Source organism: Ictalurus furcatus, chromosome 14 (genome assembly GCF_023375685.1).
Source record: "Ictalurus furcatus strain D&B chromosome 14, Billie_1.0, whole genome shotgun sequence".
Lineage (NCBI taxonomy): Eukaryota > Metazoa > Chordata > Actinopteri > Siluriformes > Ictaluridae > Ictalurus > Ictalurus furcatus.
In genome coordinates this window covers 7,247,101-7,274,212 of record NC_071268.1, presented here as the reverse complement: position 1 = coordinate 7,274,212, position 27,112 = coordinate 7,247,101, and the positions used below count along the sequence as shown (strand labels likewise).

The 27,112-nt window shown below is 36.7% G+C and overlaps 1 protein-coding gene across 1 annotated transcript in view; it reads left to right on the top strand.

Moving 5' to 3' along the window:
- Positions 1–26,492, top strand: part of trpc3 (transient receptor potential cation channel, subfamily C, member 3) — a 39,087-nt gene extending 12,595 nt beyond the window's left edge. Inside the window, exons 3-12 of the mRNA XM_053641802.1 lie at positions 3,816–4,001; positions 9,457–9,621; positions 12,286–12,502; positions 14,523–14,756; positions 15,248–15,512; positions 17,114–17,309; positions 20,025–20,234; positions 22,761–22,844; positions 25,476–25,551; positions 25,969–26,492. Coding sequence (XP_053497777.1) covers positions 3,816–4,001; positions 9,457–9,621; positions 12,286–12,502; positions 14,523–14,756; positions 15,248–15,512; positions 17,114–17,309; positions 20,025–20,234; positions 22,761–22,844; positions 25,476–25,551; positions 25,969–26,096 — 1,761 coding nt within the window. The 3' untranslated portion in view covers positions 26,097–26,492. The remainder of the gene's footprint in view (positions 1–3,815; positions 4,002–9,456; positions 9,622–12,285; positions 12,503–14,522; positions 14,757–15,247; positions 15,513–17,113; positions 17,310–20,024; positions 20,235–22,760; positions 22,845–25,475; positions 25,552–25,968) is intronic.
- The last annotated feature ends 620 nt before the right edge of the window (positions 26,493–27,112 follow it).

Here is a 27,112-nt window from a genome sequence, read left to right as displayed (position 1 = left end):
GCAGTGCATGCTGGGGGATTAGTCTGCCATCCGATCAGCGGAAATGACCTGAGCAGAGCTTTATTGGATGATAGAGACACTTGTTGAGAATAATTTTGCATTTGCTGATTTAGTGGATGCTTTTATCCAAAGCGATTTACTTTGACATTCAGCAATTGTTATTATATGCCATTATTAAATCACAAGAGCTGATTTGTCAACAAAATGCTACAAAAAATTCAGTGAATTTTATTATTATTATTATTATTATTATTATTATTATTATTATTATAACTGTTCTCATCTGTGTCTGATCAGTTACAGCTATGTCTTGCTTTGTATTATATGTTTATAAAGTCTTACATATTTCCATATTGTATCAAATGTGTACTTCTAGTTTTGTGGTGCTGTTTGATTTTTGATATTTTATGGCTTTAACATGCACCTACCTGCTTTAATGTCAAATATGAATATGCTTTGGTTTACAGTGTCTTGTAGGAGACAAAACAAAAGTCTGCTACCTAAAAACAATGGAGGAAATAGGCTCAGACAAAGGTTAAAAGCATGTATTGATTTAATTATATAAATGACTAACCAGGTAATAACTTCAGTCCAGATGTAAATGAATTTAGTACACATGTAAATGAATTAGCTGAGCCCAGCTCATCAGACCAAAGCCTAGCTACTGGGTGACAAACATTAGCTCAGAAGAGCTTTCACAATCTTTCAGAGATTTTTCATTTTATTTACTCTCTCTGGTCTCAATAGTGAATCTAAAACAAAAATGAACTTTAAAAATGAATGGACTAAAAAAATATAACGTATGTGTCTCATCTGTTCAGGGTTCAGGGTCCGATGCGCTAGTAAAAGGCGGTAATATAAAGCACCATTGTGAAATAAAGCATGACAACCAACTTCAAAAAAATGTCTTATTTATAGCCTTAAGCTAATCAATAATGGTTAAGCATTGCAAAGAAAAGTGTTGTGACCGTACTGTCATGTTAGTTGTTTATATGAAAAATTGTAAGCTAGCAATTTTATGTAACTGGATTCAGTTTTGGACTCTCCTGACACCATTTAATGATCAACATTAATTTGCCAAACTATACAGCAGGGGTGTCTACCTGTTTAATCAGTTGATCCTGGCTTTCAGTAGACTCAGGCGTGGCTTCTGATTGGTTGGAATGAACACCTGCACCCACACCAGTGCTTTCTGGATAAGATTGGACACGCCTGCTGTAGAGAATAAGTTGATAGTCTGGCTATAGATAGATCATAGCCTGCCTAAAGCATACTATCCAAATAGTGTCAGCAATTAAGAACACTGTAAAACATGATAGCCCCATTACGTGAACTTATTTCTTCTCTTTAACTCCAATTGTCATGAACAGTTTTGGATATTGAACTCAAGTTAAAAAGTTTGAAATGTCTTACAGTGAATATAAATAATCACTGTAGTGTAAATCTACATAGTGTGTCCATGATATAAGATTTTAATTTATCTTTGTTTTCTCTTTCCCTAATCAAAGCTCTTAGCCCTGTATATTGAGAGAGTCATTGATTATTTAGCCACCAAATGCACTAAAAAGAAGAAGAAGAAAAAAGTTTACATGGAATGAGTGCTGTGTAGGCTGTATAATCATTCTACATTAAAATAAAAATAATTTAATATTTTATATATCTTTATCTAATATTGTAATGAACTTTTAAGTAATAGTAAGTAAATAATACTCCACAGGAAAGTAGATGAAGTCAATCTTTGTATGATTTTGAATAAGTGAAGGTGGATTTTGTTCAATTTCATACAAAATATGAAAGTAATAAAAGCTACCAACTATACCTTCCATTGTATAGAAACCCTAAATCTTTTCCTCTGACTGTTAGAAAGTGCTGAGACTGGAGACTCCTTCCATAAATGCTAACTAAACATCTCCTGACAGAAAACTTCATTATAGCAACCTCTGAAAATTGTTTGTCAGTATTAACGATATGCTCTGCTTGAATACTTTTCACACAGGCGTTAAAAAATATACTTTTTAATTTAACATAGCACCAATTCAGAGCTTTTTTTTTTTCCTTATGAAAAAAATATTGCATTTTATACAACTTGAATTTTATTATTACTTCTTTATGATAATGTATAAATGTTTTTTGTTCTGAGGTTTTTATTCACAGGGTTGGTTAAGACGTTTAATTAGCTCTTCTCAGCAGATACTGTTATCTCACTTTTTCAATGTATAACAGTTATATACAGACGTCCTGGACTGAATAAGCCTGGCTTTGATGAGGTAAATGTGCACAACAGTGCCCCTCATATCAAATCCCTTCAGACAAGAACTGTTCTTGAAGACTTGATGTTCTACTAAGCCGTAATTGAATTTGACAGCATGGTTGGTTTGCTTCATGGAGGAAACAGTCAAAGTATTAGTATCACACCCAGCCAAGCGGGACATTCAGCATCTTCTGCTAATTCAAACGTTGTCAAGTAGAATCTGCTGCTGCTGCTGGTCCAGTATGCCAAAGCGAGTCCAAACCATCGTTTTCATTTCTGTTCCCATTTATTCATTTGGCAGACACGTTAAGTGCTAGTACTGAGGAGACACTAGTCATTAAGCATTCAGTCACAACCAGAGTTTGGTGTAACGCATTACTGTAATCTAATGACTTTTTCTGATAATGCAGTAACGTAACGCATTACATTTTATATTTGTGTCATTTGATTACAGTTACTTATGTCAATAAAATTATGTTACTTGCATTACAGATTTATTAAGAAAACAATATTAAGTAAAATGCATTTTTAAATTAAATCATGTTTTGCCCCAAAATTTTTTCTTTAGCCCCGAATAATTCTCCACTCAGAGCGGTTTGTCACCACGTAACTGAACGCCAGTAAAAGAAGATGGCGGTGTTGTAATTTTACTGTATATCTTCAGTGAATGGAGGCGAGACCAATCAGACAGGGTTTACAGGAAAATGCGTGGAAACACTCGCGTCTTATTGGCTGACAGTCTCTCAATTCTGCCAAACGCTAGCTCACAGTCAGTGTGAGGAAAAATGGATATACGCCAATTTTTTTTTAAACCAGTAAAGGGGTTGAAACTGAAACAGTAACATCCTCTCATTCTGAGCAGGATAACAAGGTGTATAAAAGTCTATATGAGTTCCAGTTTACGTGAACATGATTCAGATACTAGTATTTCCAGATACAAGGTTTATTTGAATGCACTTCTTTTAAGACTTTGTTGAGTCACACAGGGATTTACTGTATATGACGGATGCTCCAGATCAACAGATTAAAAAGGTTTGTGTAATTGTTGTACTGTTCTGTAAGGAGATGTTTATTTAACATTTTTGGAAGGAGTCGCCAGTGTTAGAACTTTGTACCAGTCAGACGTACATGAAGCTTTAAAACTTTAAGTTTTTGGGAAAAGTTGGAAAGGGAATCAGAACGTCTTCAGGAGAGAGGACACTGGGACTTCCGGTTTCTCTGTAATGTGACAAGCTTCGTTTTTGTTGTTGTTTTTTTTCTTTAATTAACTCTTATTAACAAAATTATGTATTTGCTGTTTTGTTCTGTTGTGTTAACAGAGATCCTACCTTCTCTCTCTCTGTCTCTGTCTCTCTCTTTTGTCTATCTCTGTCTCTGTATCTCTCTCAAGCTCCTTGCTGTTTATTGCTATGTCTGTCTGTCTTTGTTTCACTCTCACTCTTTGTCTTTTTCTTTCTCTTTGTCTATTTCTTTCTATCTCTCTGTGTGTCTGTCTCTCACTCTCTGTTTACCTCTGTATCTATGTCTCTCTCTCACACCATCTCTCTGTCTCTATCTCTCTCAGAATGACTACAGGAAATTGTCTATGCAGTGTAAGGACTTTGTGGTGGGCGTGCTGGACCTGTGCAGAGACACAGAGGAGGTGGAGGCCATACTGAATGGAGACGTATCTGCGGAGCTGGCGGCGGGCCAGCACCATCGCTCTCTCATCAGTAGAGTCAAACTGGCTATCAAATATGAAGTCAAGAAGGCAAGTAGCTCAGCTTGGCCTCTTCTGCTGTAATGTACATGACATGTGCAGTCTGCGTGCTTTCCCCACCATATGCTCAGTTTAATATATAACCACCCGTAACAGCTAATTCCACTAATTGCTCCCTCCATCTGCTACTGTCTCTGAATGCTCCATCCTGAGATATAACAGGATGAAATACAGTGTACTCCTCAGTCCTGTGTATTTCATATCGTGTGTGTGTGTGTGGAAATACTGTATGTCTGGAGGGCGGGTCCCTATTTTGGTTTTCAGAAATAAGTTACAAACTCTTGGCTTTATATCATCTCCAAAAATCATGGAAAAACTCTTTCGTTATTTTTTTAAACACATTTACAATCAGAAAACAAGCGATCTTTATCACATCATCAGTGTACATTTTCATATGCAAAATGGACGTACATGGTGTTCTTATGAGGAATTCCACCAAGTCACCTTCTTTATATTCCAAAAACATGGCCATTATGAATAATGAATAGCTGTTTTGACAATAGCCGAGACCAGTATTACTGTTTTCAATCAAAACCATCATGTTTAATTAATGTATACTGCTGCGCGGTCCTAATATGTAACATATATGTGGATATCATTCTAATCATGTCATTTAAATAGAATGTATGCTGGTGACATTTTTATAATATTATACTCATCGATGTTGTGTGAATAATTTAGTGGTAGAAATAACCAGCTGGCTGACAGAATTTAAACACATTTTGTTTGCCATATCATTTGCTTTTCAAAAGATTCAGGAATAGAGTTTATATCAGCTAATTTCCTCATCTTTGTGAAGGCAATATATTAGTCGAGTCTGGAAGATTTGTTAGACATTTTATCAATTCTTTTAATTATAGGATGTTTCGGCTTTACCACTGAACTAAAAGAGGATCTCAGCGGTCAATAAAGTGGGATATAAATGACCACTAGGAAAACCAATTAGTTTATGCGACTACAATTTTTTTTTTACCTGAATATTTTATGTTCATAATAATGGAGAAATAAGTAAAAAACTGTCAGCTTATATTACAATGCTAATCTAAAATAATTAAGCAAACAAAAAAAGTCACTAGATGTCTCTATGGTATTTTTGGAACATTACTTTTTCTTTTTTTTTTTTTTCTTTTTTTTTTTTGGTGTTTTGAAATTTTAATGTTTGACCCATGTATGCATCAGCTCCTGGGTCAGCTGCATGTCATTATGTGAGATTCAAAGGGGAAGAGCTAAAAGTTGTCCAATACTGATTTAGCACAGCTGTGAGATTTAGCCATGAATGTAATTCCTTGTGAACTGATTCTAACGGTGATTACAAACTGGCTGTGAGTTACGATTGCTCAGACAGGTGCCTGGCTGCAATCTTATAGCTTTCTGATCATAAAACTATACAGTTTTAAAGTTATTTAAGATTAGTTTCTCACAAAGCTAACGGTAAAAGACTTGTAATACTGTAGTGTGAATCTCAAAGGGTGTCTAACTATCTGGTCATTCAAGTGTGAGTGATGGTTTTGTGATAAGAATCTGATGTGAACTGGAGATTACTGGCAATGTTAATCTAATTTTTAAAGCATGGTCAATTGAGGTCAGCTATGCACTATTAAAGTGTTTTTATTCATTCCAACACATAATGTGGCTTCATTTATTAAGGTTATACTCTATATAGTATAGATGATGTATATAAAGATTGTTTTTTTTACTCCTTTGTCAGAATAGTCATAGCTGTTCTACCTTCACTTCACTTGACGTCATATTTTTTAGGATAATTAGACATATTTTGAAACATATCATTGATATATCAAGCAGCAGGGCTATGTTAAGTAGGGCAGATATGAATTTAACACCTATAATTCCCATTAGATACACGCAATTAACCTACTAACTCAAATCAGACCCACGTGTACACCAGAGAACAAAACCGCCAGCATCCATCCTCTGCGTAAGCAGTGATCTTAGCTTTGGCCCAGAAACCGTGATTTACCTTTTCAGCATGTACTAAGTCTTGTATCCTGAGCTAGACGAGAGAATTCTCTCTTGTACTCAGAGAACTGTAGTCATTTCTGATTTAAGGAGATAATAGTTTAATTTATTAATTGATATAATGGACTTGGTGCAGACCCTAGTAATCTGTTATGGCAAGTAAATAATACGTTTTTATTGATCTAAGTCAACCCCATCCAGGGTGTCCCCCGCCTTGTGCCCCATGCCCCCTGGGGTACGCTCCAGGTTCCCCACGACCCAGTAAGAATAAGTGGTATAGAAAATGGATGGATGGATGGATGGATGATCTAAGTCAGTACAATGTTTGGCTACAATTACAGCTACAAAGCTTCTGGGATATTTCTCTATCAGCTTTCCACATATGGATCCTAATAATTTTCCCTTTCTTCCTGGAAAAATTGCCCAAGCTCAGGTAGATTGGATGGAGGTCATTGTTGAAGAGCAATTTTCAAGTCTTGTCACAGATTCTCAATGAGATTGAAGTCTTAAACTTGACTAGGCCATTCTAACACATTCAGGTACACGGCTGTAAACCACCCCAGTGTAGCTTTTTTTCAACATTGTCCTGTTGGATGGCAAGCTCCGCCTCAGTCTCAATTCTCTGCAGACTGAAACAGGTTTCCTTCTAGTATTGCCCTGTATTTGGCTCCATCCATCTTGAGCTCTACCCTGATCACTTTTTCTGTCCCTGCTGATGAAAAGCTTTCACACAATTTGATGCTACCACCACCATGGTTCACTTTGGGGATGGTGTTCTCACAGTTATGATCAGTGTTGCGATTCTGCCAAACATAGTGCTTTATGCCACAGCCAAAATGTAAAATTTTTCTCTCATCAGACTCAACAACCTTCTTGCATATTTGCTGAGTATTCAGCATGCGTTTTGGCAAACACCAAACATAATTTCATATGTTTTTTCCACTCTTCAATAAAGCCCAGATTTCTGGACTGTCCATCCTGTGGTTGTGCTGTGTGCAATTCCTTCTGTGTGAGCTTCAGAGCTCCAAGATAGACAGTGTGACAGGCACAAAGAAGACATTCACCAAGACCACCAACTCTGTCCTGGCAACCAGGTGGTGTAATGAACTTCTCTTGGCTGTCCAAACAACTAATTCTTTATCTGTCTTCAAAAAAAAACTGAAGACCTCTTCACTAAGTACTTAAACAAGCACTACATCTACATATCTTATTATTTAAAAAATCCTATATGGTCTTCTTTGCCACAATAACTCTCACTGTAACCTATTGTATGTAACAGGGTTCTAGTTGTACTAACATGAGGACATATTTTCAACAGAAAATTCAGTGCACATCTATAAGTCGTTCTGGAAAAGAGTGTCTGCTAAATGATGTTAATGTGAAGTACATGCAAATGTTGGCAGCTTCTCTGAGTAAAAAACTCCTTACCCAATCACTGACTTCTAGTGAACGGTCTCTTCTAGGCAGAGTCATGATCATTTTAATTGGTTTTTCCAATGAAACACACTTTCATTTTTCACATTCAGATTCTGATTATGCTGGTCTTTACTGTGATGATGAAGATGAAGAGTGGCATGTTGATATTCCTCTCAGTCTTTTTGCTGTCATTGTTGGTAATTACATGACAGTATCCGTGAAGGATGTGTTAAAAATGCTTCACACTTTCACCGCTGAACAAAATTCAACCCATCACCCAGTCCTCAGTCTCTCCATCCTGGCCTCTGGATGCTGTTTCTCAGGCAAGGGTCTAATCTCACTCTCCACACCAAGTGCACATTTTGAGGCATAGACCAGCTGTGGGTCCAAGCATAAACACGGAGAACTCTCTTCAACCATCATTACTGTCTCTGCTGTTCCCCAGATCTGCCACTGAATACATCACTCCAGAATTAAGTCAGATCTGTTAATGGGATTATTATGACTGCTCTCTGTTTCTCTGACATTCCCACTTAACATGCAAATGGCCATCTATCCTTTCAGCAACTGCTTCAGTCAAACAAGCTGTTTGGCTCTATACACTTTGCTTGGATCTCCAACTCTTATTATTGGTGTTAAGAGTGTGCAAAATCAGTAAAATGCCTTTACCAGACAAAAAAAGTGTAAAGAACCAGGATTTGCATTGATTTGATGGAAATTATATGAAGAATATTGACGGATTCACTGTAGGGTTGGTCAATTTAGCAAGGAATATAACATTTGGGGACACTCTGTTATAGGAAATTAATCAATGATGGGGTGGTGTGATGCAGCCCGATGCAAAGCAAAGTCACTGATACCACTCAGAAGTGGATTATTTTCTAATAACTGCACATATCGAAGACTTTTATTCTAGTTGTACCACAAATATTATCTTATTAACTCTCTTGAAGTGAATAAAATGTAACAATGCAGTTTGCCATGTTACCGTGAACCTCCAAAGTGCTCCATCCTGAAGGACTCTCATGTGTTGGAAAACCTCTGTCTTTTTTAAGGCGCTGACACTAGAGACTCGTTCCATAAATACACCATAAAGAAAACATCACCGTTTCAACAATTATACATATTTTCTAATCAGTTTATATGGAGTGTCAGTCATACAAGTCCCTGTTTAAGTTGTTACTGTAGTAATGATAAGGTATTAGTACAAGCACATTATGATTGACTTGAAAATAAACCAACACTTTCAAATCAGAATCAAGAATTCATCAGCTCTGCAGTATAAACATAAATAAAGCATGATATTTTCAAAACGTTGGTGTTATTATGGTCTGAATTGCATTTGTTGGAATAAGAAGCCAGTTAATGTCAGAAAGATGAAGTTGTTTACTGCAGCACATAGTGCCAGTGAATCTACAGTGTTTCGGGTGTTATGTATTCTCAGTATTGTGATACATGCAGCCAAATCCATTCTTATGGCCTATAATTAATCTTTGTGACTAGAAAGTTTTATCCATTTATTGAAACTCATTCAGAGTTTTTATAATGATGCCAACAACCAAGGCCGAGATGGAATGGAAGAAGTTTTTCTCAGTGATGTGACAGTACAATATCATGATATTGATATTGTAATAGACTGATATTGTAGCGGTATAACAATATAATTTCATAACATTTTTGAATTTTTTATAACACTGACAAACTTTAAAGTAGTTTGCTTGAAAGAATCTTTAAATTGTAAAAAATGTTCAAATGTAGTTACAGATTTGGGGTTTTTTTTTGTTGTTTGTTTTTTTGGTTTTTTTTTTTTTTTTTTTGTAGCCATGTTTGTAGAAGTTCAATAAAAGTATCATCAACCTTTTTTAAGCAACACTGAGATTTCCCTGGCAGTTGTTAACAAACCTATATATTGTGTATTGTCTTAAAGTATTGTGTTAAGATATATTTTCCTTAATGTGTCATCCAATAACGAAGTGACTTTTATTTGAAAACCTTTTTCTTATCTTATACATACATGAAAACTGAAATACTTGAACATTTCTTTCCTCTCCAGTTTGTAGCCCATCCTAACTGCCAGCAGCAGCTGTTGACTATCTGGTATGAAAACCTGTCAGGTCTCCGTGAGCAGTCCATTGCAGTGAAGTGTCTGGTGGTGCTGGTGGTAGCTCTAGGCCTCCCCCTGCTGGCTGTGGGGTACTGGTTTGCTCCATGCAGCAAGGTAATGTGCCATGAAACAATTTCTTAAAATAAAGCCTTAAAATGGTCAAATATGTATCATTGTTATTATTAAAATGTTCTGTTCTGTTCTGTAAAATGTTCTCTTTATTCATGTTCCACGCAATGGCTTGGATCCTCGTTTTTTTCCTTATACCATTATTTAATGTTTAAATGTTCAGAGCACAATACGCAGACTGTACTATGGTGTTTAATCTACGTTATCGTTATTATCATGATCAGGAACTTAATTTTATAACTCAATCATTTAGTTCAATTATGAATAGCCAGAGAAATGTACTTTAGTATTGACATGCTGCAGTGAGTGCTTGTCATTTTGCTTTTATGCAGGCATTATTATTTTTATGTGTCCAGGTAAGACAGTGATTTCTAAAAGAGTGAGTGTTTTTGTTTGTTTGTTTGGGGTTTTTTTTGTTTGTTTGTTTGTTTGTTTGTTTGTTTGTTTTTTGTGGAGTATTAGCAGACGGTATGAAACGAGTCACTCTGGCAGATCTGTCACTAGGAGATGAAAATGGCAAGATGACATTGCAGAGTAATGTGGATTAACCTTTATATTTAGCCTGGAACTCACTGGTGGGTGACTTCTTATTTCTCGACAAGGTCAGATGGTCATGCCACATATTCAATTTAAGAACAGAATGTACATGAGAAACGAGCAAATTGTTACGATCTAATAAATCTTCTATTACATTAAACAGCCAAGATAGTATTCATGTTTTGCATCAAATGTCAGCCTTTGCTGTGATTTTAACAGAGGGATTAAAATATATTTATATTTCCAAAGCGTATTACTCAGTAACTTTATAGATGTTCTAAAGTAACTTTTTTTTTTTTTTTTTTTAAATGATATGTTACTTTTACATTATAAGAATGAGAGGAAACATGTGCAACCATCCATGGCTTCTTGGATTTTGAGACTCCATTAAGCAGCCATGGGACCCACTTGGATCACCACATGAGTTAATGTAATCCTCTGAGGCTTGTTTCACGACGCGAGTTGAACAAACTCAGAGTTGCAGAGTAAGTTTTGAGTTGTCAAAACCAAACAAATCCAATCCGGGTTAATTAAGGTTAACAGGTTTCATGACTCTGATTATCAACTGTGTCAGTCAACCCAGGTTTTAACCCTGAATCATGGTTTACTCAGCGTGCGCGTGCACATAAACGGCAGACGTTTGCAGCAAACAGCCAATAGCATTCAACATGGAAAGAAAGCAGGTGTGCATACTTCCGGTCGAGGAGCAAGAAATTATTATGCGGAAATATGAGGAATTTAAACCTACACTAACTGCAAAAAGCAACACCATTGCGGCTGCCAAAGCTCAGGAGCATTACTGATTGTGTAAATGCGTATTTACATTTATAGGCTCACAATGAGAATAAATAGATTGAAAACTTTTCACCCCAACATCTTTCATGTAATTTCATTTAATATAAATGTAATTTTTTAAATTAAATATTAATAAAATAAACATCAATTTGTGAAAATATATTAGGATGACACATGATGTATCACTCGCAAAGAACCGTAAACCACTAAAGGATTAACTTGCATGCATCAGATTTATATCGCTTTGCTCGCAGCTGATTGGTCCAAGATGGGTCAAAGTTTTCTTACCCAGAATAAAACCTGCTCCGGAGCAGGTTAGCCATGTAGCGTAAGTTACCATGGTGATGAAACCCGCTAAAAACCAATACAAATTCTTGAGACTGCTCTTGAGTTTGCTCAAACTAAACTCAAACTTACCTAAACTAGCTTCGTGAAACAGGCTTCTGCTTGCAAATGACCCCTAACTTCATCAAGCTGTTGTTGTTTTTGTAATAAAGGTTAACATTTGAGTCCAATACATTCCACCTCCATACAGTGGTGGAATTTAAACTGACCTTCATTGAAAACCTTTAGTTGTCTTTATTTTTTATTCTCCTGGCTATGTTTGATAGTTAGAGATGAAGGAGGTAGTCATGCCTATAATGAATAACTAGCCAAGTCCATTATACCTCTGTGGCTTATGTACGATTACCACAATCAGTAATTTTGACACATTGCCTTGTAGTAAGAGAACAATCCGAATCACAGAATGGAAGCCGAACCCTATGTACTCGCTAGTAATTGATGAAGTTATACATCATCATTCATTTTCTGTGTGTGTGTGTGTGTGTGTGTGTGTGTGTGTGTGTGTGCGACTAATGTTTTTCATGACAAAGCAACAGCACAATAAGTAAAATTTCACTTGACATTTTCTCAATTCTACGACATGGTAAAGCAACAAATTATTTCATTTGGTCAGACTTAAGTTACTTACGTTCTCCACTCATTTCAGTTCTTACGTGCCTGCTATTTCCCACCTACCTAGCATATAACAGCTATCAACTGGGGAGGATGAAGGCTAAGATGTACTTCCTCTCAGTGCAGTGTAACACACTCAAAGTGAAGTCCACATACTCTACATGAGCTCACAGGCACCCACAATTGGCTAGTGTCACTATGATTGACAGGATAGAAAGAGTAACACCATCCCTCCCATCCAGAGAGCATGGCCAATTTTACTCCCCATGCTCTAGGTAATGGTGTATGTCAATGTTGTATATGTGGAACACCCTGCTGTCCATGAGCAAATATTTGACTTTGCTGTTTGAATGTTTCCAGCTGGGTAAAGTCTTGCGCAGTCCCTTCATGAAGTTTGTGGCACATGCTGCGTCCTTCATCATCTTCCTCTGCCTGCTGGTCTTTAATGCATCTGACCGGTTTGAGGGCATTAGCACTCTGCCCAACGTCACGGTCACAGACTACCCACTGCAGATCTTCAGAGTGAAGACCACTCGCTTCTCATGGACCGAGATCCTCATCATGGTGTGGGTGGCAGGTAGGATGGTAACTCAATCAGTCTCATACTGTTTAGTGTTATATTTTAGTATTATTATACTGTATGTCTAATACGATTTAATTGGGACCGTCCCTGAGCATTTCTAGACATACCTACAGAAGTCACAGATACTGACATAGGTCATCTTTATCCCGTGATTAAACAGTTCTATCCTGATGAGAGTAGTCTCCTCCAGGATGCCTCAGCCCCCATACACAGGACACAAAGGCTCACTGAATTGTTTGATGAGTAAATGGCGTAAGTCATATGGTATGGCCATCACACTCAGCAGATCCAAATCCTGAACACCTATGGGAGATTTTGGAGCGATGTGTTAAACAGCGATCTCACTTACCAACATCAAAACACCAATTAATTTAATATCTTTTAGAAAAAAAGGTTGTGCATTTCTTTAATACAGTTCCAGAGACTTGTATAAGACTTGCCAAGGTGCATGAAGCTGGCCAAAAACCTTACTAAGATGTTTTATGTTGGTTTTTCCTTTCATTTCTCACCTGTCTATATTTATAAAAGTTTTAAGTCCTTTTGAAATGTCTTAATAGTAGTCAAGAAACTAGATGTTTTACCATTCACCAGAGGACCTTCATTGGTACTCCCTCTAATATTTAAGAGTATAACACAAGCTGGGTTGCCTTGACTTACAGTTCTGACTTTGTTCTGCTAGACAACTGATGCATTTAGCGGTCAGTATTTTAAAAACATTTAGAAATAAACCCTGTCCACTCCCCCCCACCAGTGTATTACACTGTTCAATGTCGTGTGACAAAGTAGTGCATTCATTATATCTGGCAGCCTGTGTACTGCATGGAAATGATCATCCATTACAGAAGTCATCATGTTGAGTGAGCCACACTGAACACACTCCGGACTAATTCCATTTCCAGCCCTGTTGTGGTTGGCTTGTCCATGAGAGGTTCCTGAATGAATGGGTTCATTTCTATTACATATCCGTCGCAGTGGCCTTGAAAGTGAGTGATTTTCAGCCCTGTCTTGAAAAACATTGGCTCAACAGTCAATCTGTAAATTAGACCGAACACAAATTATGCGAATGTCCTTTGGGAGTACTGTTTCTCAGTGTCTGAGGCCCATTTTAATCTAGTTTACTGTTCTCCTCTTGTGAAAAATAAAAATTCCTCTTGTTGTCTCTGGATTAGTATTGTTAGAAAAGTATATAGAAATTGATATCAAGTGCGTGTCTTTGCCTTGGAGAGTCTTCCTGGTCATTGTACCTACTCATTAATATTCAATACTAGACTGCTGATGCTCATTAATATTCATTAGCTTGCCGATTGCCTTCTCAACAAAGGGAAAAGCATTTTACATCACTGTATAATCTGACGTCTTCTTTGAAACCAGCGTTTTGGAACCAGGTGCAGAAATTTGCTAACTCGTTATTTTATATAGCCATTATTTAATTTAACTAAGTCAATTGCTTGCTGTTGTAGTAAACTGTGCATGTTGTGTGCGCTGAGAGAAATAAACTATGCTGTATGACAAGCTGGGACACCGGTTTGAGGATCACCGGAAAAAAAATAATCTTCCCAGAGATTATGGAGAGTTTATCTCTTTTCACAGTCACCATACTGCTGACCAAGCATGCATGTTCACAGTTACTCATGCTTCTTAAATAACCAATGTTTAGAAAATATTGTTCTTGCTTATAACAGTGTGGTTACTTCGCATTCTTGTGTTTTGTATACCCGGTTTTGACTTGGTTTGTTCAATAAAACCCCACACGTGCATCCTGCCCACTTCTGATATAATTGCAGTCTTCTTTTTTAAAAAAAATGACCTCAAGAAAGCATTCATCAGAATAAATAGTCACTTAGAACTCTATAAAAGATCTAATCTTTTAAATAAACCTCAAGACCAACCACATCAATTATCTACTGAGTCTCCTCAGAGACAGAGAAGAGAGAGATAAGAGAGAGATGGATGGACTAAAACCATTTTATTTCATGTTATTTAGTGGTTCAGAAGCTTTTACTCCATCCTGCAGGCATGATGTGGTCGGAGTGTAAGGAACTTTGGACAGAAGGGCCGAGGGAATACATCCTGCAGCTGTGGAACGTTCTGGACTTTGGCATGCTGTCCATCTTCATCGCAGCGTTCACCGCCCGCTTCTTTGCCTTCCTGCAGGCCATGAAAGCACAGAAGTATGTGGACGAGAACATCCACGCCGCTGACCTCTCTCTGGTCACGCTGCCACCCGACATCAAGTACTTCACGTACGGTGAGTGGGAGAGACGGCTTTACTTAAAAATGGGTCTGACGTGGTTACAATTATTTTGTATAACCCTTTCGCGTTCTTCATGATATCTGTTTGTCAGGTAGTCCTGACGGGATACATGTGCTCTTCATTTTAGGTCATTCTAAGTCTATTTCTATAGATCAATTGTAAAATAGTAAAAAAGTACATTTTGTTCTTTTTCTATTCAAAAACTATGGAGGATGCAATGTTTAAGAAATGTAATGACTTACTTGCTTACTACAGTTATTTATTTGCTGACATTTGAAAAAAATTTCAGTATAAATTAAGTATTTGTATCTGAGCAGATTTTCAGGAGTGTTTCCACAACTAACTTTTACAATCTCGTACCTAGAATCAGCGTGTATGATTAGTCTAATATACAAAAATAAGATAATAAAAGTCGATTTCACAGTATAAGAGTATACAGTTATACTAAAAGTTGTACAATATTTGTTGTGATTGTGTTCCTCCAGCAAGGGATAAATGGCTTCCCTCAGACCCTCAGCTCATCTCAGAGGGCCTGTACGCCATCGCTGTGGTCCTGAGCTTCTCTCGTATTGCTTACATCCTCCCAGCCAACGAAAGCTTCGGCCCGCTACAGATCTCTCTGGGACGCACTGTGAAGGACATCTTCAAGTTCATGGTGCTCTTCATCATGGTCTTCCTCGCATTCATGATCGGCATGTTCATCCTCTACTCTTACTATCTGGGAGCTAAGGTTAACTCTGCCTTTACCACGTGAGTTACAATCAATCAATTCTTCTCACATATTGGTGAAGCATTATATCCGGGGTGTTCAATTACCAGCATTTATCCGAAAGGTGCATTCTGAATGCAGACATTAAATGTATATCACCTACAAAATACATGAACACACTGCAGTTCATTAGCAAGAAAAAACTCTGTCAAATTATGGTTTCACTACACTGTGTATTACATAAGTGTTGACCTCCATTGAACTCATTTTGTATTGTAACTTCCTGGAACTGAAATGGAGTGGAATTGTGATTATATATGAAGTGGACTTTAACTGGTAAATCGATTTGGGATTATACATAAAATTTTTACACTGCTAATGAAGAATTCCATCATGAGTTGATGATCAGTTTATGGTCCTGAGTATATTGCTCAACTTCTCCCCCTATTGGAATAACAGAGACTAGCTGAATGGTTTGTTTTTTCTGGACCTTTTTCAGGTATTTTAAATTAAAATGTAAAACAATAAAAAAATGGCTTATTGATTTTTTTTTTTTTAAATCAATTGGTGAAAGAGTTTCCTTTGTCTACATGCAGATGTATATTTTAGTAACATTTACTCATTGGTTTTTACTTGTATTAGCTTAATTATATCGAGTAGAGTACAGTTCAATTGAGTAATTCCAATGATATCCAATCACGTTCCATCTATTTGAACAAATTATGTAGATGAAATCGCAAATAAACACATCATGAGTAAAGTTATATTTTGCCCTTTTTCCAGGGCAAAAAGGAACTACATTGGGAATGTGCATGTGTAAGCGACACAGAATTCGATCAAATTGCTTATTATTTAAATAAAAAACCTTATTTAAATTGAATAGACAAGCTAAACATAATAATATACAATTTACTAAAGGTTGAGTCCATTTTTTTTTTCAGTGTAAGTTAATTTATTGGGCCAGTCTTGGTCCCTGAACCATAAGTTTGACATCCCTGCATTAAATACAGGGTGAGAGCCAGAAATTGTGAAGCATGCAAAGGCAATTAAGTAGTCCTATAAGATCATTTCAGCCCAGTTTGCTCACATGCTGCAACTCCAGCATCTGACCAAATTCAGATGGAGAAAGTCAGGGCTAAGCATGAGCTTGCCCGACCAAAGAACTCATTTCATGCTGTAGTTCATCTTCTCCATGGACACAGTCTCACTAAAGAGTGCAGGAAGGAATGAATCACGTTCTCTTGCAGCAGTCTGTGTGTGTATGTGTGTGTGTGTGTGTGTGTGTGTGTGTGTGTGTGTGCGCGTGCAATTTCCTCAGGTCTAGTAATTTCATCAAGAGAGCTCTAGCACACCAAGCAGATTTACTTCACAGTCATTTCCTGTTACTAGTTACTCAATCCTCTGTCTGTTTGATTTTCATACAAAATGACATTGAGTTCCTGGTAAAATTGTCAATAAATAAAATTGTCAATAAATTGTCATCACATTGTTTGAATGAACTGGGCCAAGAGCTATTTCATGAATGCATTAGGTTAGTCTTCAAACAAGAAAGGAATAGGGCTAAATACTAAGTAACACATGTGTCTCTTTATTGATCTATCTAATGATCTATTGCTCTATTTTTATTGATTTATCTCTGCAGAGTGGAGGAGAGTTTTAAAACTTTGTTCTGGTCCATATTTGGCTTGTCTGAAGTCTCCTCCGTGGTCCTGAAGTACGACCATAAGTTCATAGAGAACATTGGCTACGTCCTGTATGGGATATATAACGTAACTATGGTGGTGGTTCTGCTGAACATGCTCATCGCTATGATCAACAGCTCCTACCAGGAGATAGAGGTGAGTCCCAAAAATCCGATATTCACAATTATTTACAGTTGAACGGAAAGATATGAGATATGAGACATTGATGAAGAGAAAGAACGAAGGTTGAGTGTAACGAGTGCTGTTTATGAAATTAGTGTATGTGATAAAAAAGCAAAGTAAAAAAAAGAATAAATCAAATTTAAGCAACAAGTTGAAGGAAAGCCTGTTAATTAAAATGATTTATGCACAACCCTGTTGAAGTCTCAACAATCAGTCTGATTAGTCAAAAGATTAATTTTCTTTATCAGCAGCTCTAAGAGAAGTGCAGTTGTAAAACAGGATTATATTAATGTGCTCGTTTATATACGCTATAGTTTCTGTAGTAGTAACTCACAGGGACGTGTATGGCAGATGTTCTATAATAAATGGCATATAATAACACTGTAAATGGATTAAAAGTGGTGAAGATTTAGTGAATAGATTTAGGTGAAGCTGAAGTGCTTTAGGTAACACTGTTTTTTCAGTAACCAGCTGCTTTATATATATATATATATATATATATATATATATATATATATATATATATATATATATATATACATACATACATACATATACACAGGTACATCTAATCCATAATTTCATTCAAAAAGTGGAATTTTCATTTATTCTAGGTTCGTTACACATAAAGTGAAATATTTCAAACCTTTTTTTTTGCTTAAATCTTGATGATTACAGCTTATAGCTCATGGAAATCAAAAATCCAGTTTCTCAAAATATTAGAATAAAGAATTTATAATACAGAAATGTCGACCTTCTGAAAAGTATGTTAATTTATGCACTGATACTCGGTCAGGGCTTTAATCCTTTTGCACGAATTACTGCATCAATGCAGCATGACATGGAGGCAATCAGCCTGTGGCACTGCTGAGGTGTTCTGGAAGCCCAGGTTGCTTTGATAGCAGCTTTCAGCTCGTCTGTATTGTTGGGTCTGGTGTCTCTCATAGATTCTCTATGGGGTTCAGGTCAGGCGAGTTGGCTGGACAATCAAGCACAGTAATACCATGGTCAGCAAACCAGTTACTAGAAGTTTTGGCACTGTGGGCAGGTGCCAAGTCCTGCTGGAAAAGGAAATCAGCATCTCCATAAAGCTCGTCAGCAGACGGAAGCATGAAGTGCTCTAAAATCTCCTGGTAGACGCTGCATCGACTCTCGACTTGAGAAAACACACTGGACCAACACCAGCAGATGACATGGCTCCTCAAATCATCACTGACTGTGGAAACTTCACACTGGACTTCAAGTAACTTGGATTCTGTGCCTTTCCACTCTTCCTCCAGATTCTCAGACCTTGATTTCCAAATGAAATGCATAATTTACTTTCATCCTCCTCATGATTGTGGTTGTGTACTGAACCAGACTGAGAGATTAAAGGCTCAGGAAACCTATGCAGGTGTTTTGAGTTCATGAGCTGATTAGAGCTCTTCCTCAGGTCAACATTTCTGTATTATTAGTCTAATATTTTGAGATACTGGATTTTTGATTTCCATGAGCTGTAAGCTGTAATCATCGAGCTTAAAACAAAAAAAGGCTTGAAATATTTCACTTTATGTGTAATGAATCTAGAATATATGAAAGTTCCACTTTTTGAATTAAATTATAGAAAAAAATGAACTTTTCCACGATATTCTAAAAATTGCTGTGGTATGAGAGGAATAAAACTCTCAAAGTAACTCTGCTTTATGTTGGACCATCACAACAGGCCATCGTTGATTATTTTCTTAAAACTGCAGATCTTGTTGTATTTTTTCCTTATGTAAATCTTGCTTTAATAGGTCTGTCAGCTGATTGGCAGGAGAGTTTAATGAGCAAATATTTTTAATCTACTCTTGTAGACTGTTTTGTAAGATGATTCATTTGATTCAATTCAATTCAGTTTCATTTGTATAGCGATTTTAACAATGGACATTGTCCCAAAGCAGTCCCAAAATTGACCAACGCAATCATTTCCGTTTATATCATGAAATGGTGATGAAAGACTAAGGACGGTGGGGTAGAAAGGGAATCTCAAACACTGTAAATAGTTTTGGATTTTTCATGGTTCTGACCACGATTAATGGACCATGCAATCCCACAGGAAACATGTTCCAGTTAGTTTTTTCAGATTAAGACAGAGCAATGTATAACACAGTTTCCCAGATCTTCCCCCCAATTTGGTCTCCTGCTAATTCCTGCCCACCATCCAGCTCTCTGGAATCATAAGACAGCTATCAAGAGCGGCGGGTAAAGGCTGACACATGCATCTTTTCAAGCTGATGCTCCTGCTGTGTCACAGGGCAGCGTAACACACTCAGCGGAAAGCACTGTCAGCCTTCTTATCCATACATGGTCTCACAGATGCCCACAATTGGTTGTTGTCACTGGGATTGACAGGGTGAGAGCGTATGCCATCCCTCCCTCCCAGAGAGCATGGCTAATTTTGTAGCTTCTCATGAAGCTGGTTAAGAAGATCCCAAAGGTTTACAAAACAGTTCCTTGAAAAATTCTAAAATATTACAAATAAAGAGAATACCCTTCTATGAGCAGGTGTGTCCAAACTTTTGTTTCCTAGTGTATATGTAATAGTGTTGCAGTCCAACTGCTGCAAGCTCAGTACATTTGGCATATAGTATGAAGAGTTTCGGAGCTCCGGACCAGATTTAAAGTTGTGGCTTAATGTGTACTAATGTAACAGCTTCTGTTTTCTAGGATGACTCAGATGTTGAGTGGAAGTTTGCCAGGTCTAAACTCTGGCTGTCGTATTTCGATAACGGTAAAACCCTGCCGCCTCCCTTCAGCATCGTGCCCAGCCCCAAGTCCTTTGTCCACTGCATCAGCAAACTCATTAGCCTGTTGCGTTGCCGACGGCGACAGCTCAACAAAGATGTGGAGCTTGGCACGGAGAACTCCAAGTCTAGAGTATGTACATGTGTCTGTATGTATGGATGTGTGTGTGTGTGTGTGTGTGTGTGTGTGTGTGTGTGTGTGTGTGTGTGTGTGTGTGTGTGCTTTTCTCATCTCTTTTCTAGATCAACACTGAGGTTCACATTTACTGTCTATTTCCTTCTACTCCGTCTATCCATCTTTCTCTCGCCTTCTTTCTCTCAGCTCTCTTTGGCCAAGTTGAAAATCAGCATTTCTACTAGCCATCAAGGTCATGCCATAGTCAATCAGATTGTGTATCTCTCTAATAAATCTAAATTAACCTTTTCACCTATATCAAATTTATCAAGGATTTCCCTCAAGGACAATTTGCAAGCAAGACATGTGGCTTTATTATGGCCTGACACCGCACTGGGAGTGAGTGCTGCTGAAATGTTATCTGTGGTGAACAGTGACAATCCTTGTTCATTATCCTGGCACATATCATCTATCTTTTCATAAACCTTCAACGAGTTGTACACAGGACGCAAAGAATAAGTGCATTACAGTGATGCATAGGTGGTGAAATTCAACACATTTCCCACGAGCGTCTAATTCAATCTGAGCTGCTGGATCTCTTCTTGTGGGCTGGGGTAATTGAAAAGCTGGCAAATTTGAAGTGTTGCTGTCAAAACGAATCAGGGAATGGGTTTCTTTTGTCTCACTTTTAACATGAAGTGGATTTCCATACCTAATTTCAGTTCTTTTAATTAATTAGTGTTAATTAATGCATTTTCTCTTTCAGTGTGATTTTGGGAAGGGCTTCTAGGCTTGTATCAGGTTCATCACTTACCGGAACATTTTGCCATTTTGTCATTTCTATGGTCCAGCTACATAAATGTTCTTGCTTACAAAGGTCTGGAGGAACAACTCACATGACATGACATGACTTTGGTGTTGTTAAGTTTTGCTTAGGTTACAACTTTTGACTCTGTTTTGAAGTTAACACAGGGATAATACACCCATAGTTCTCTTCCCATTTGTCTTTAAACATTCTATTTTCCTCGTTGCCTTTTGAAAGAAAGAAAGAAAGAAAGAAAGATCCCTTTCATACCCAGCCCTATAGCTAGTCTCAATTCCAATGATCTGCTGCCAGCTAAATAATTAATATAATTATGCAAATTATGTGATGCAATTTCCGAGCTGCTGAGCTAAACATGAACCAGATGAGAAAACACGTTTAGGGTCGTTGAAGTACAGGCAGGTTCTTTTTTTAATTTCCTTTTTATTTTTCTTTTTTTTTTTCTCAAGTACTCAGTTTGGTCCACTGAAATGCTGGATTGTGGTCCAGCATGTGATGACCCCTGATTTACAGACTTTTTCTGCCTGCAAGTTGAATTACAAAACATTGACAAGCCTTAACCGTCCCTTTCCCTTAACTGACCCCAGCCTCTCTGCTAAAAGACATGGTTGTGATCTGTAGGGGACAGGTCTTTCTCATCTTATGCTTCTAGACTCTGGAATGCACTCCCTGCTCATATTAGAGATGCACAGAATTTGAGCATTTTTAAATTTTACCTAAAAATTCATTTTTTATTTATTTATTTTTTTTTTAGGTTAGCGTTTTCTTAATGGTTTTAACCATTTTGTATTGAAGTCTGTTTTTTGTTTTTGTATGCTTTGTGTTTTTATCTATGTTTTTTTATATATATTTTCTTATTTTCTAAAGTGCCTTGAGAAGCTGCTTTAAAAGCGCTATATTAAAAAAATGTTTATTATTATTATTATTATTATTATTATTATTATTATTATTACTACACAAGCTTCATATGTTGCCTTTTAAGATTTGTGTCCACAAAGTTTACTTATGCTGAAATCTACAGCAAAAGATCAACAAACCCCAACTTTATGCAAGTGAGTGCATTCGCCGGATTATGTTTGACCAATCAGATGAAGACTTCATGAAGCATAGCTATATAAAATAGACCTATATAAACACAAGCCTGAACTAAATAATAGATGAATAAAAAGTGAATCTGTGGTTTTGTAAGATATCTTTGAAAGGATATAATTAGAAACGTTTTTAGACATTACAAACAGCACCCTGAAATAATTTATAAATAATGTATCGTGTCTAAAAGCTCATGTGGTTCTGATATCAGAGGAGTTTAATAAGGAGTTTGGAGATTGTTGCTAGAGTTCTATAAGATAGGAAGATGAGGGTTCACACTGCTTTTTAAACACATTTCAGCAGTGACGCCTAGTGGCCCGACATGTTCAAGTCTGATTTTTACTTACAGTATGTTTATTTAGAAACCTAATATATTTGGGTGTAATTTTGAGCATTTCAGAATTTTAATAAACGAAGATTAAAATTCTAAGAAAACACTTAAATCATGCTCATTTTTATGCTTTAAATGCCCAATATATTGCATTCGCCTGTTTACAAATTACACGTTTAAATGTTTTTGTCAGCCTACATGCAGCGTGTATCTTTGTGTGTGCATGTTCATTTAATCTGCATTGGTTCACTGATACAGAATCGGCCTGTTCCTGACAGACTGTGTGTTTCACTGCTTGCAGCTAAACCTATTCACGCAGTCCAACTTGCACATGAGTGAGTCTCACAGCTTCAACAGCATCCTCAACCAGCCCACGCGCTACCAGGCAAGACGCACGCTTAACTGGCATCTATATTCCCTTCATCCTCCTCACTTTCTTCCTTTTCCTTTCTCATCTCCTTACTAGTCCTTGATTCACAAGGCTTCTTGTGGGAAAAAGTACACTTCAAACCCAATTTTTAAATTTGAAATTTAATTATACAAGTATTTTTTTTTTTACCTTAGCTTAAAACAAAAATAATATACTTGTACATTTGCCTATACCATGTCTTATTATGTTATACCTATTTAATTTATTGTAATTGTTCTTCCCTTCTGTAAAGATGGGATCTGTGATGTACAGCCTGCTGGTTTTATTCGTTTAATTTTATTTATTTATTATTAAATACCAGCTAATGTTATGGTTGTTACAGTTCTTGTTTTGTTATTATAGTTATATTACAGTTATATAGACTCAAATCGTTTTTAATGTACGTCTCAGTATTATAAAAAACAAACTTAAACAATCTCAACAAAAAGTATTGGCACCTTTGAAATGAAAAGGGCAGAAAAATATGTTTTTAAAAAGAAACATGACACAATAATTTGTCCAATTGAAACTTTTTCTCAAACAGAATAAAAGCGTTCATATAATAATTATTTTGTAATTATTCTACTTTTTAAAGATCACGCTGTCTCCAGAAATGCTGTTATTCCAGTTGTCATCCGTAACCAGAAATTTGCTCGTTAAACTGCACAAGTCACTTAATGGATATTTTACTTTGAGAACAGATGAAAATTTGCATAGTGAGGAGGATAGTGAGGGAGTGAAATAAGAAATAAGATCAGTTTCAGAAATGAATTCTATTTTTTTTAAGTTCCAAAATTGACTTGAATTGAAAACTTAACTGAATTATCACACAATACACTTACTTAGTCGCAGTATTGCACAATACTCTGTAACCTTACACTATATGCATTACGTGCCATCTCCATAGCAACAAGCTGAACTTCACTAAGCCTGCGACAATGCAGCTACAGGTGGAACTATGTGATGTGGTCAGATGAGATTTAACTGAAAGTAACTACCAGCATGTTTGGAGATAATGGGGAATGCATGCAAGGAAAACCACTTGAATATAAAGTACAGAGGTGGATCATTAGAGCTTTGGGCCTGTTTTGTGGCTGATAGTTCGGGGTCTCTTGTGAAGATTAGTGGCATCATATATTCAGCTAAATTACTTGGATAATTCAGCTCAAAGTGTAGCTGAATTTGGCAGGAGGTTAAATCTAGTCAAGACAATGACTCCAAATAAACATGCAAATCACCACAGAAACATTTTGCACTGACCATCTCACTTTGTGGAATTTGAACCATACTGAAAAAAACAGCTTAAAATATTGTGCATAGACGAGTTGGCCAGGATCCCTCTACCTTGCACAGGCCACAGACATTACAGTAAGAGTCTCAGCGCTGTTTTTTCTCTCCAGGGAAGGATACACTCAATATTAATTGTAAAGGTGCCAATAATTTAAAAACCAATGTTTTACTGGAACATTGCACTACCTAAGAAAACTTTTGAGTGTTTATAAATGTTCATTCTATAAAGTCCTCCCATATGTTTAACCTCAGTATACTGTATAACTCATGACATGCTTTATTTATTTTACTTTAATAAGAGTGCCAGTAAAACTAGAGGTTTAGTCAACTGTATCATGGAACAGTTGGCTAACAATTTGTCTAATAGTTAAATCACTGGATTAGTTCATAAAATACTTCTGTGCTGGGACTGTAAGGTGATCTATAAATTTTTGTTTTACACTAGAAGGGGTCTCTAGTTACAAATAAAAATTAAATGAGGAGCCTGCTGTGAAGTAGTTTGGCTTTCTTTTAAATATATCAAAAGGTGCTACATAATATATTATTTATACCACAGTGCTGTTAAATTCCCAATTTTTATTGGGTAGAAGATTAATTTTTCTATAACAGCAGCTCTGACAGCTCTGACAGGCAAATTACAGGTTTATATTAATGCGCTTGTATTCAGGTAGTAACAACTAACACAGGGACTTATATGACGGATGCTCACAAAAAAAAAAAAAAGGGAATTTTAAAATGCATAATCCTTGGTGCATATAGTAAAGTTTTCTGTGAAGAGATGTTTATTTAGCATTTATAGAAGAAGCCTCCAGTGTCAGCACTTTGTAATAGTCAGAGGTCAAGCTGTAAGTTTTAAAACACGGGAAAGTCTGACTGAGGGAGGGAGAGTTTATAGCTGTTCTCATATAAGCGATGATAAGAACTAACTTGTTTCAGGAGCGTTCGGTTCAATGTAATAGTAAACGTAACTATAAAGAGATAAAAACGATGCTATGTTTTTCTTTAACATAGTTTAAAAAAATGTAGTCGCTGGAAAATTGCTGTGGTTTGAGAGGAACAAAACACTTGATGTGAGAATGTGCTGTTATTGGTAAATAAACAACTTCAGGGTGGTAACAGTTGGTTAGTGATTAGTTTCCCATAACAGCACACCCACAAGTGTTTTATTCCTAGCTTAAATATATATACGTATCTTCGAGCCACTCATCACCTCTCCTCTCCTCCTTTTTTCTTCATAAACATATAGTTATTATAGATTTAAATGATTATCAGATATTGTAATCTCCTTATGATCAACTGTGGTTCATCTTCTTACAGCAAATTATGAAGCGTCTCATAAAGCGTTACGTCCTGAAAGCGCAAATGGACAAAGAGAATGACGAAGTCAATGAAGGTAAGGCTTGTTTCAGATTCCTTCTTAAGATAGACTAAAGCACAGGACCAGGCAGGCTTGTATAACTATAATAGCTTCAGTTAAACTGGGATTGAATTATTCTGTGGATATTTAACACATTAACGTCTCAGATACAGGACCAGGCTTCCATTCTTCGTTCTCATGACTACACACGCTTTCTGTTAAGTTCACTGTAGTTACAGAATTATATAAGCATTAAGATGAATAACTGAATTATAATACAAGGCTTTTAAGGGGTAAAATAAACACAGACATGCAGACACATGTCCTTACAAAGGTGCGTGACTGGTTTTCCTCCTCCTGTTGTCTGTATACATGTATTTATATGGGTGTGCGTGGCTGTGTGAGCTTATGGATCTGTTTTGATATGTGTGTGTTTGTTTTTGTTCATCTAAGGCGAGTTGAAAGAGATCAAGCAGGACATCTCTAGCCTTCGCTACGAGCTGTTGGAGGACAAATCCCAGGCCACAGAGGAGCTCTCTACGCTCATTCAAAAACTCAGTGAAAAAATGCAGGCATCATAATCTCACCCTGGGACAGTGAGCGTCTCTCGAACAGCTTGGACGCTGCAGATCATCGCACTCCAGATGAGATGATCGGTTCAGTTGTGGCTTGTTGCCTGCAGAATGCAGCGTTTTTGTTGTCACCTGCCACAGCAAGCTGGGTGTGTCGGTGTGTCAGTGTGATTCAGCATGATATTTCTGAAAATTTCACACACACACACACACACACACACATACACACACACACAAATCCACTATCTGGATTTAGCTTTAGGTTCAATATGTACAGAGCATGGAGAGCAGAAATATATCTATCATTAAAACCATCAATTTATCTTTCAATAATTCCATCAATAAGTAAACCAATTATGTGTTTATTTCACACAGGTATGAGAAAACCTTTGTATTATTCTCTTATTTTACAAAGTAATATTATGAGTTTTGCTCTAACTATAAAATCACAGCCCCGGGAAGAGCATATGTAATATTTCAGCAATAAAAATGGACATCTACCTCCACTAATTCCTTAACAACATCACGGGACTCAGACTCAGTCAAGAAAAGTCAAGAAAACAAACCCAAAAACATGCCAAAACATGTATTAAATATGAATTTATATCTAAATTACAGTATAAATCCAGAATAAAAAAATGTAAAGGAGTCAAGGCTCGGGTACGCAGAAAAAATATCATTGTCCATTTGTGGTCTTTTGTCCGAAATGTTTGGGAACCTCTGATTTAGTGGTTTATTGATGAATTTAATGATAGGTATACAGTATATTTTATTTCGCATGCACACTGCCAGTCAAAAGTGTTTTGAAACGTTTGTAACATCTTGGAAATGGGTTGATCTGAAATACTCTAGAATTAGAAAATCTTAGTTAGAAATAGGTTTAAGTGAAATGAGTGATGTTGTGATTTTATTTTTGCTGAAAAAGAAATTCTAGAAATCATTTGATGTTAAACACATGTTTATTTTTTTCTCTAGTTAATTGTGGGAAATTTAGTTAATAAGTGGGAAAACTATCAACCAAAAAA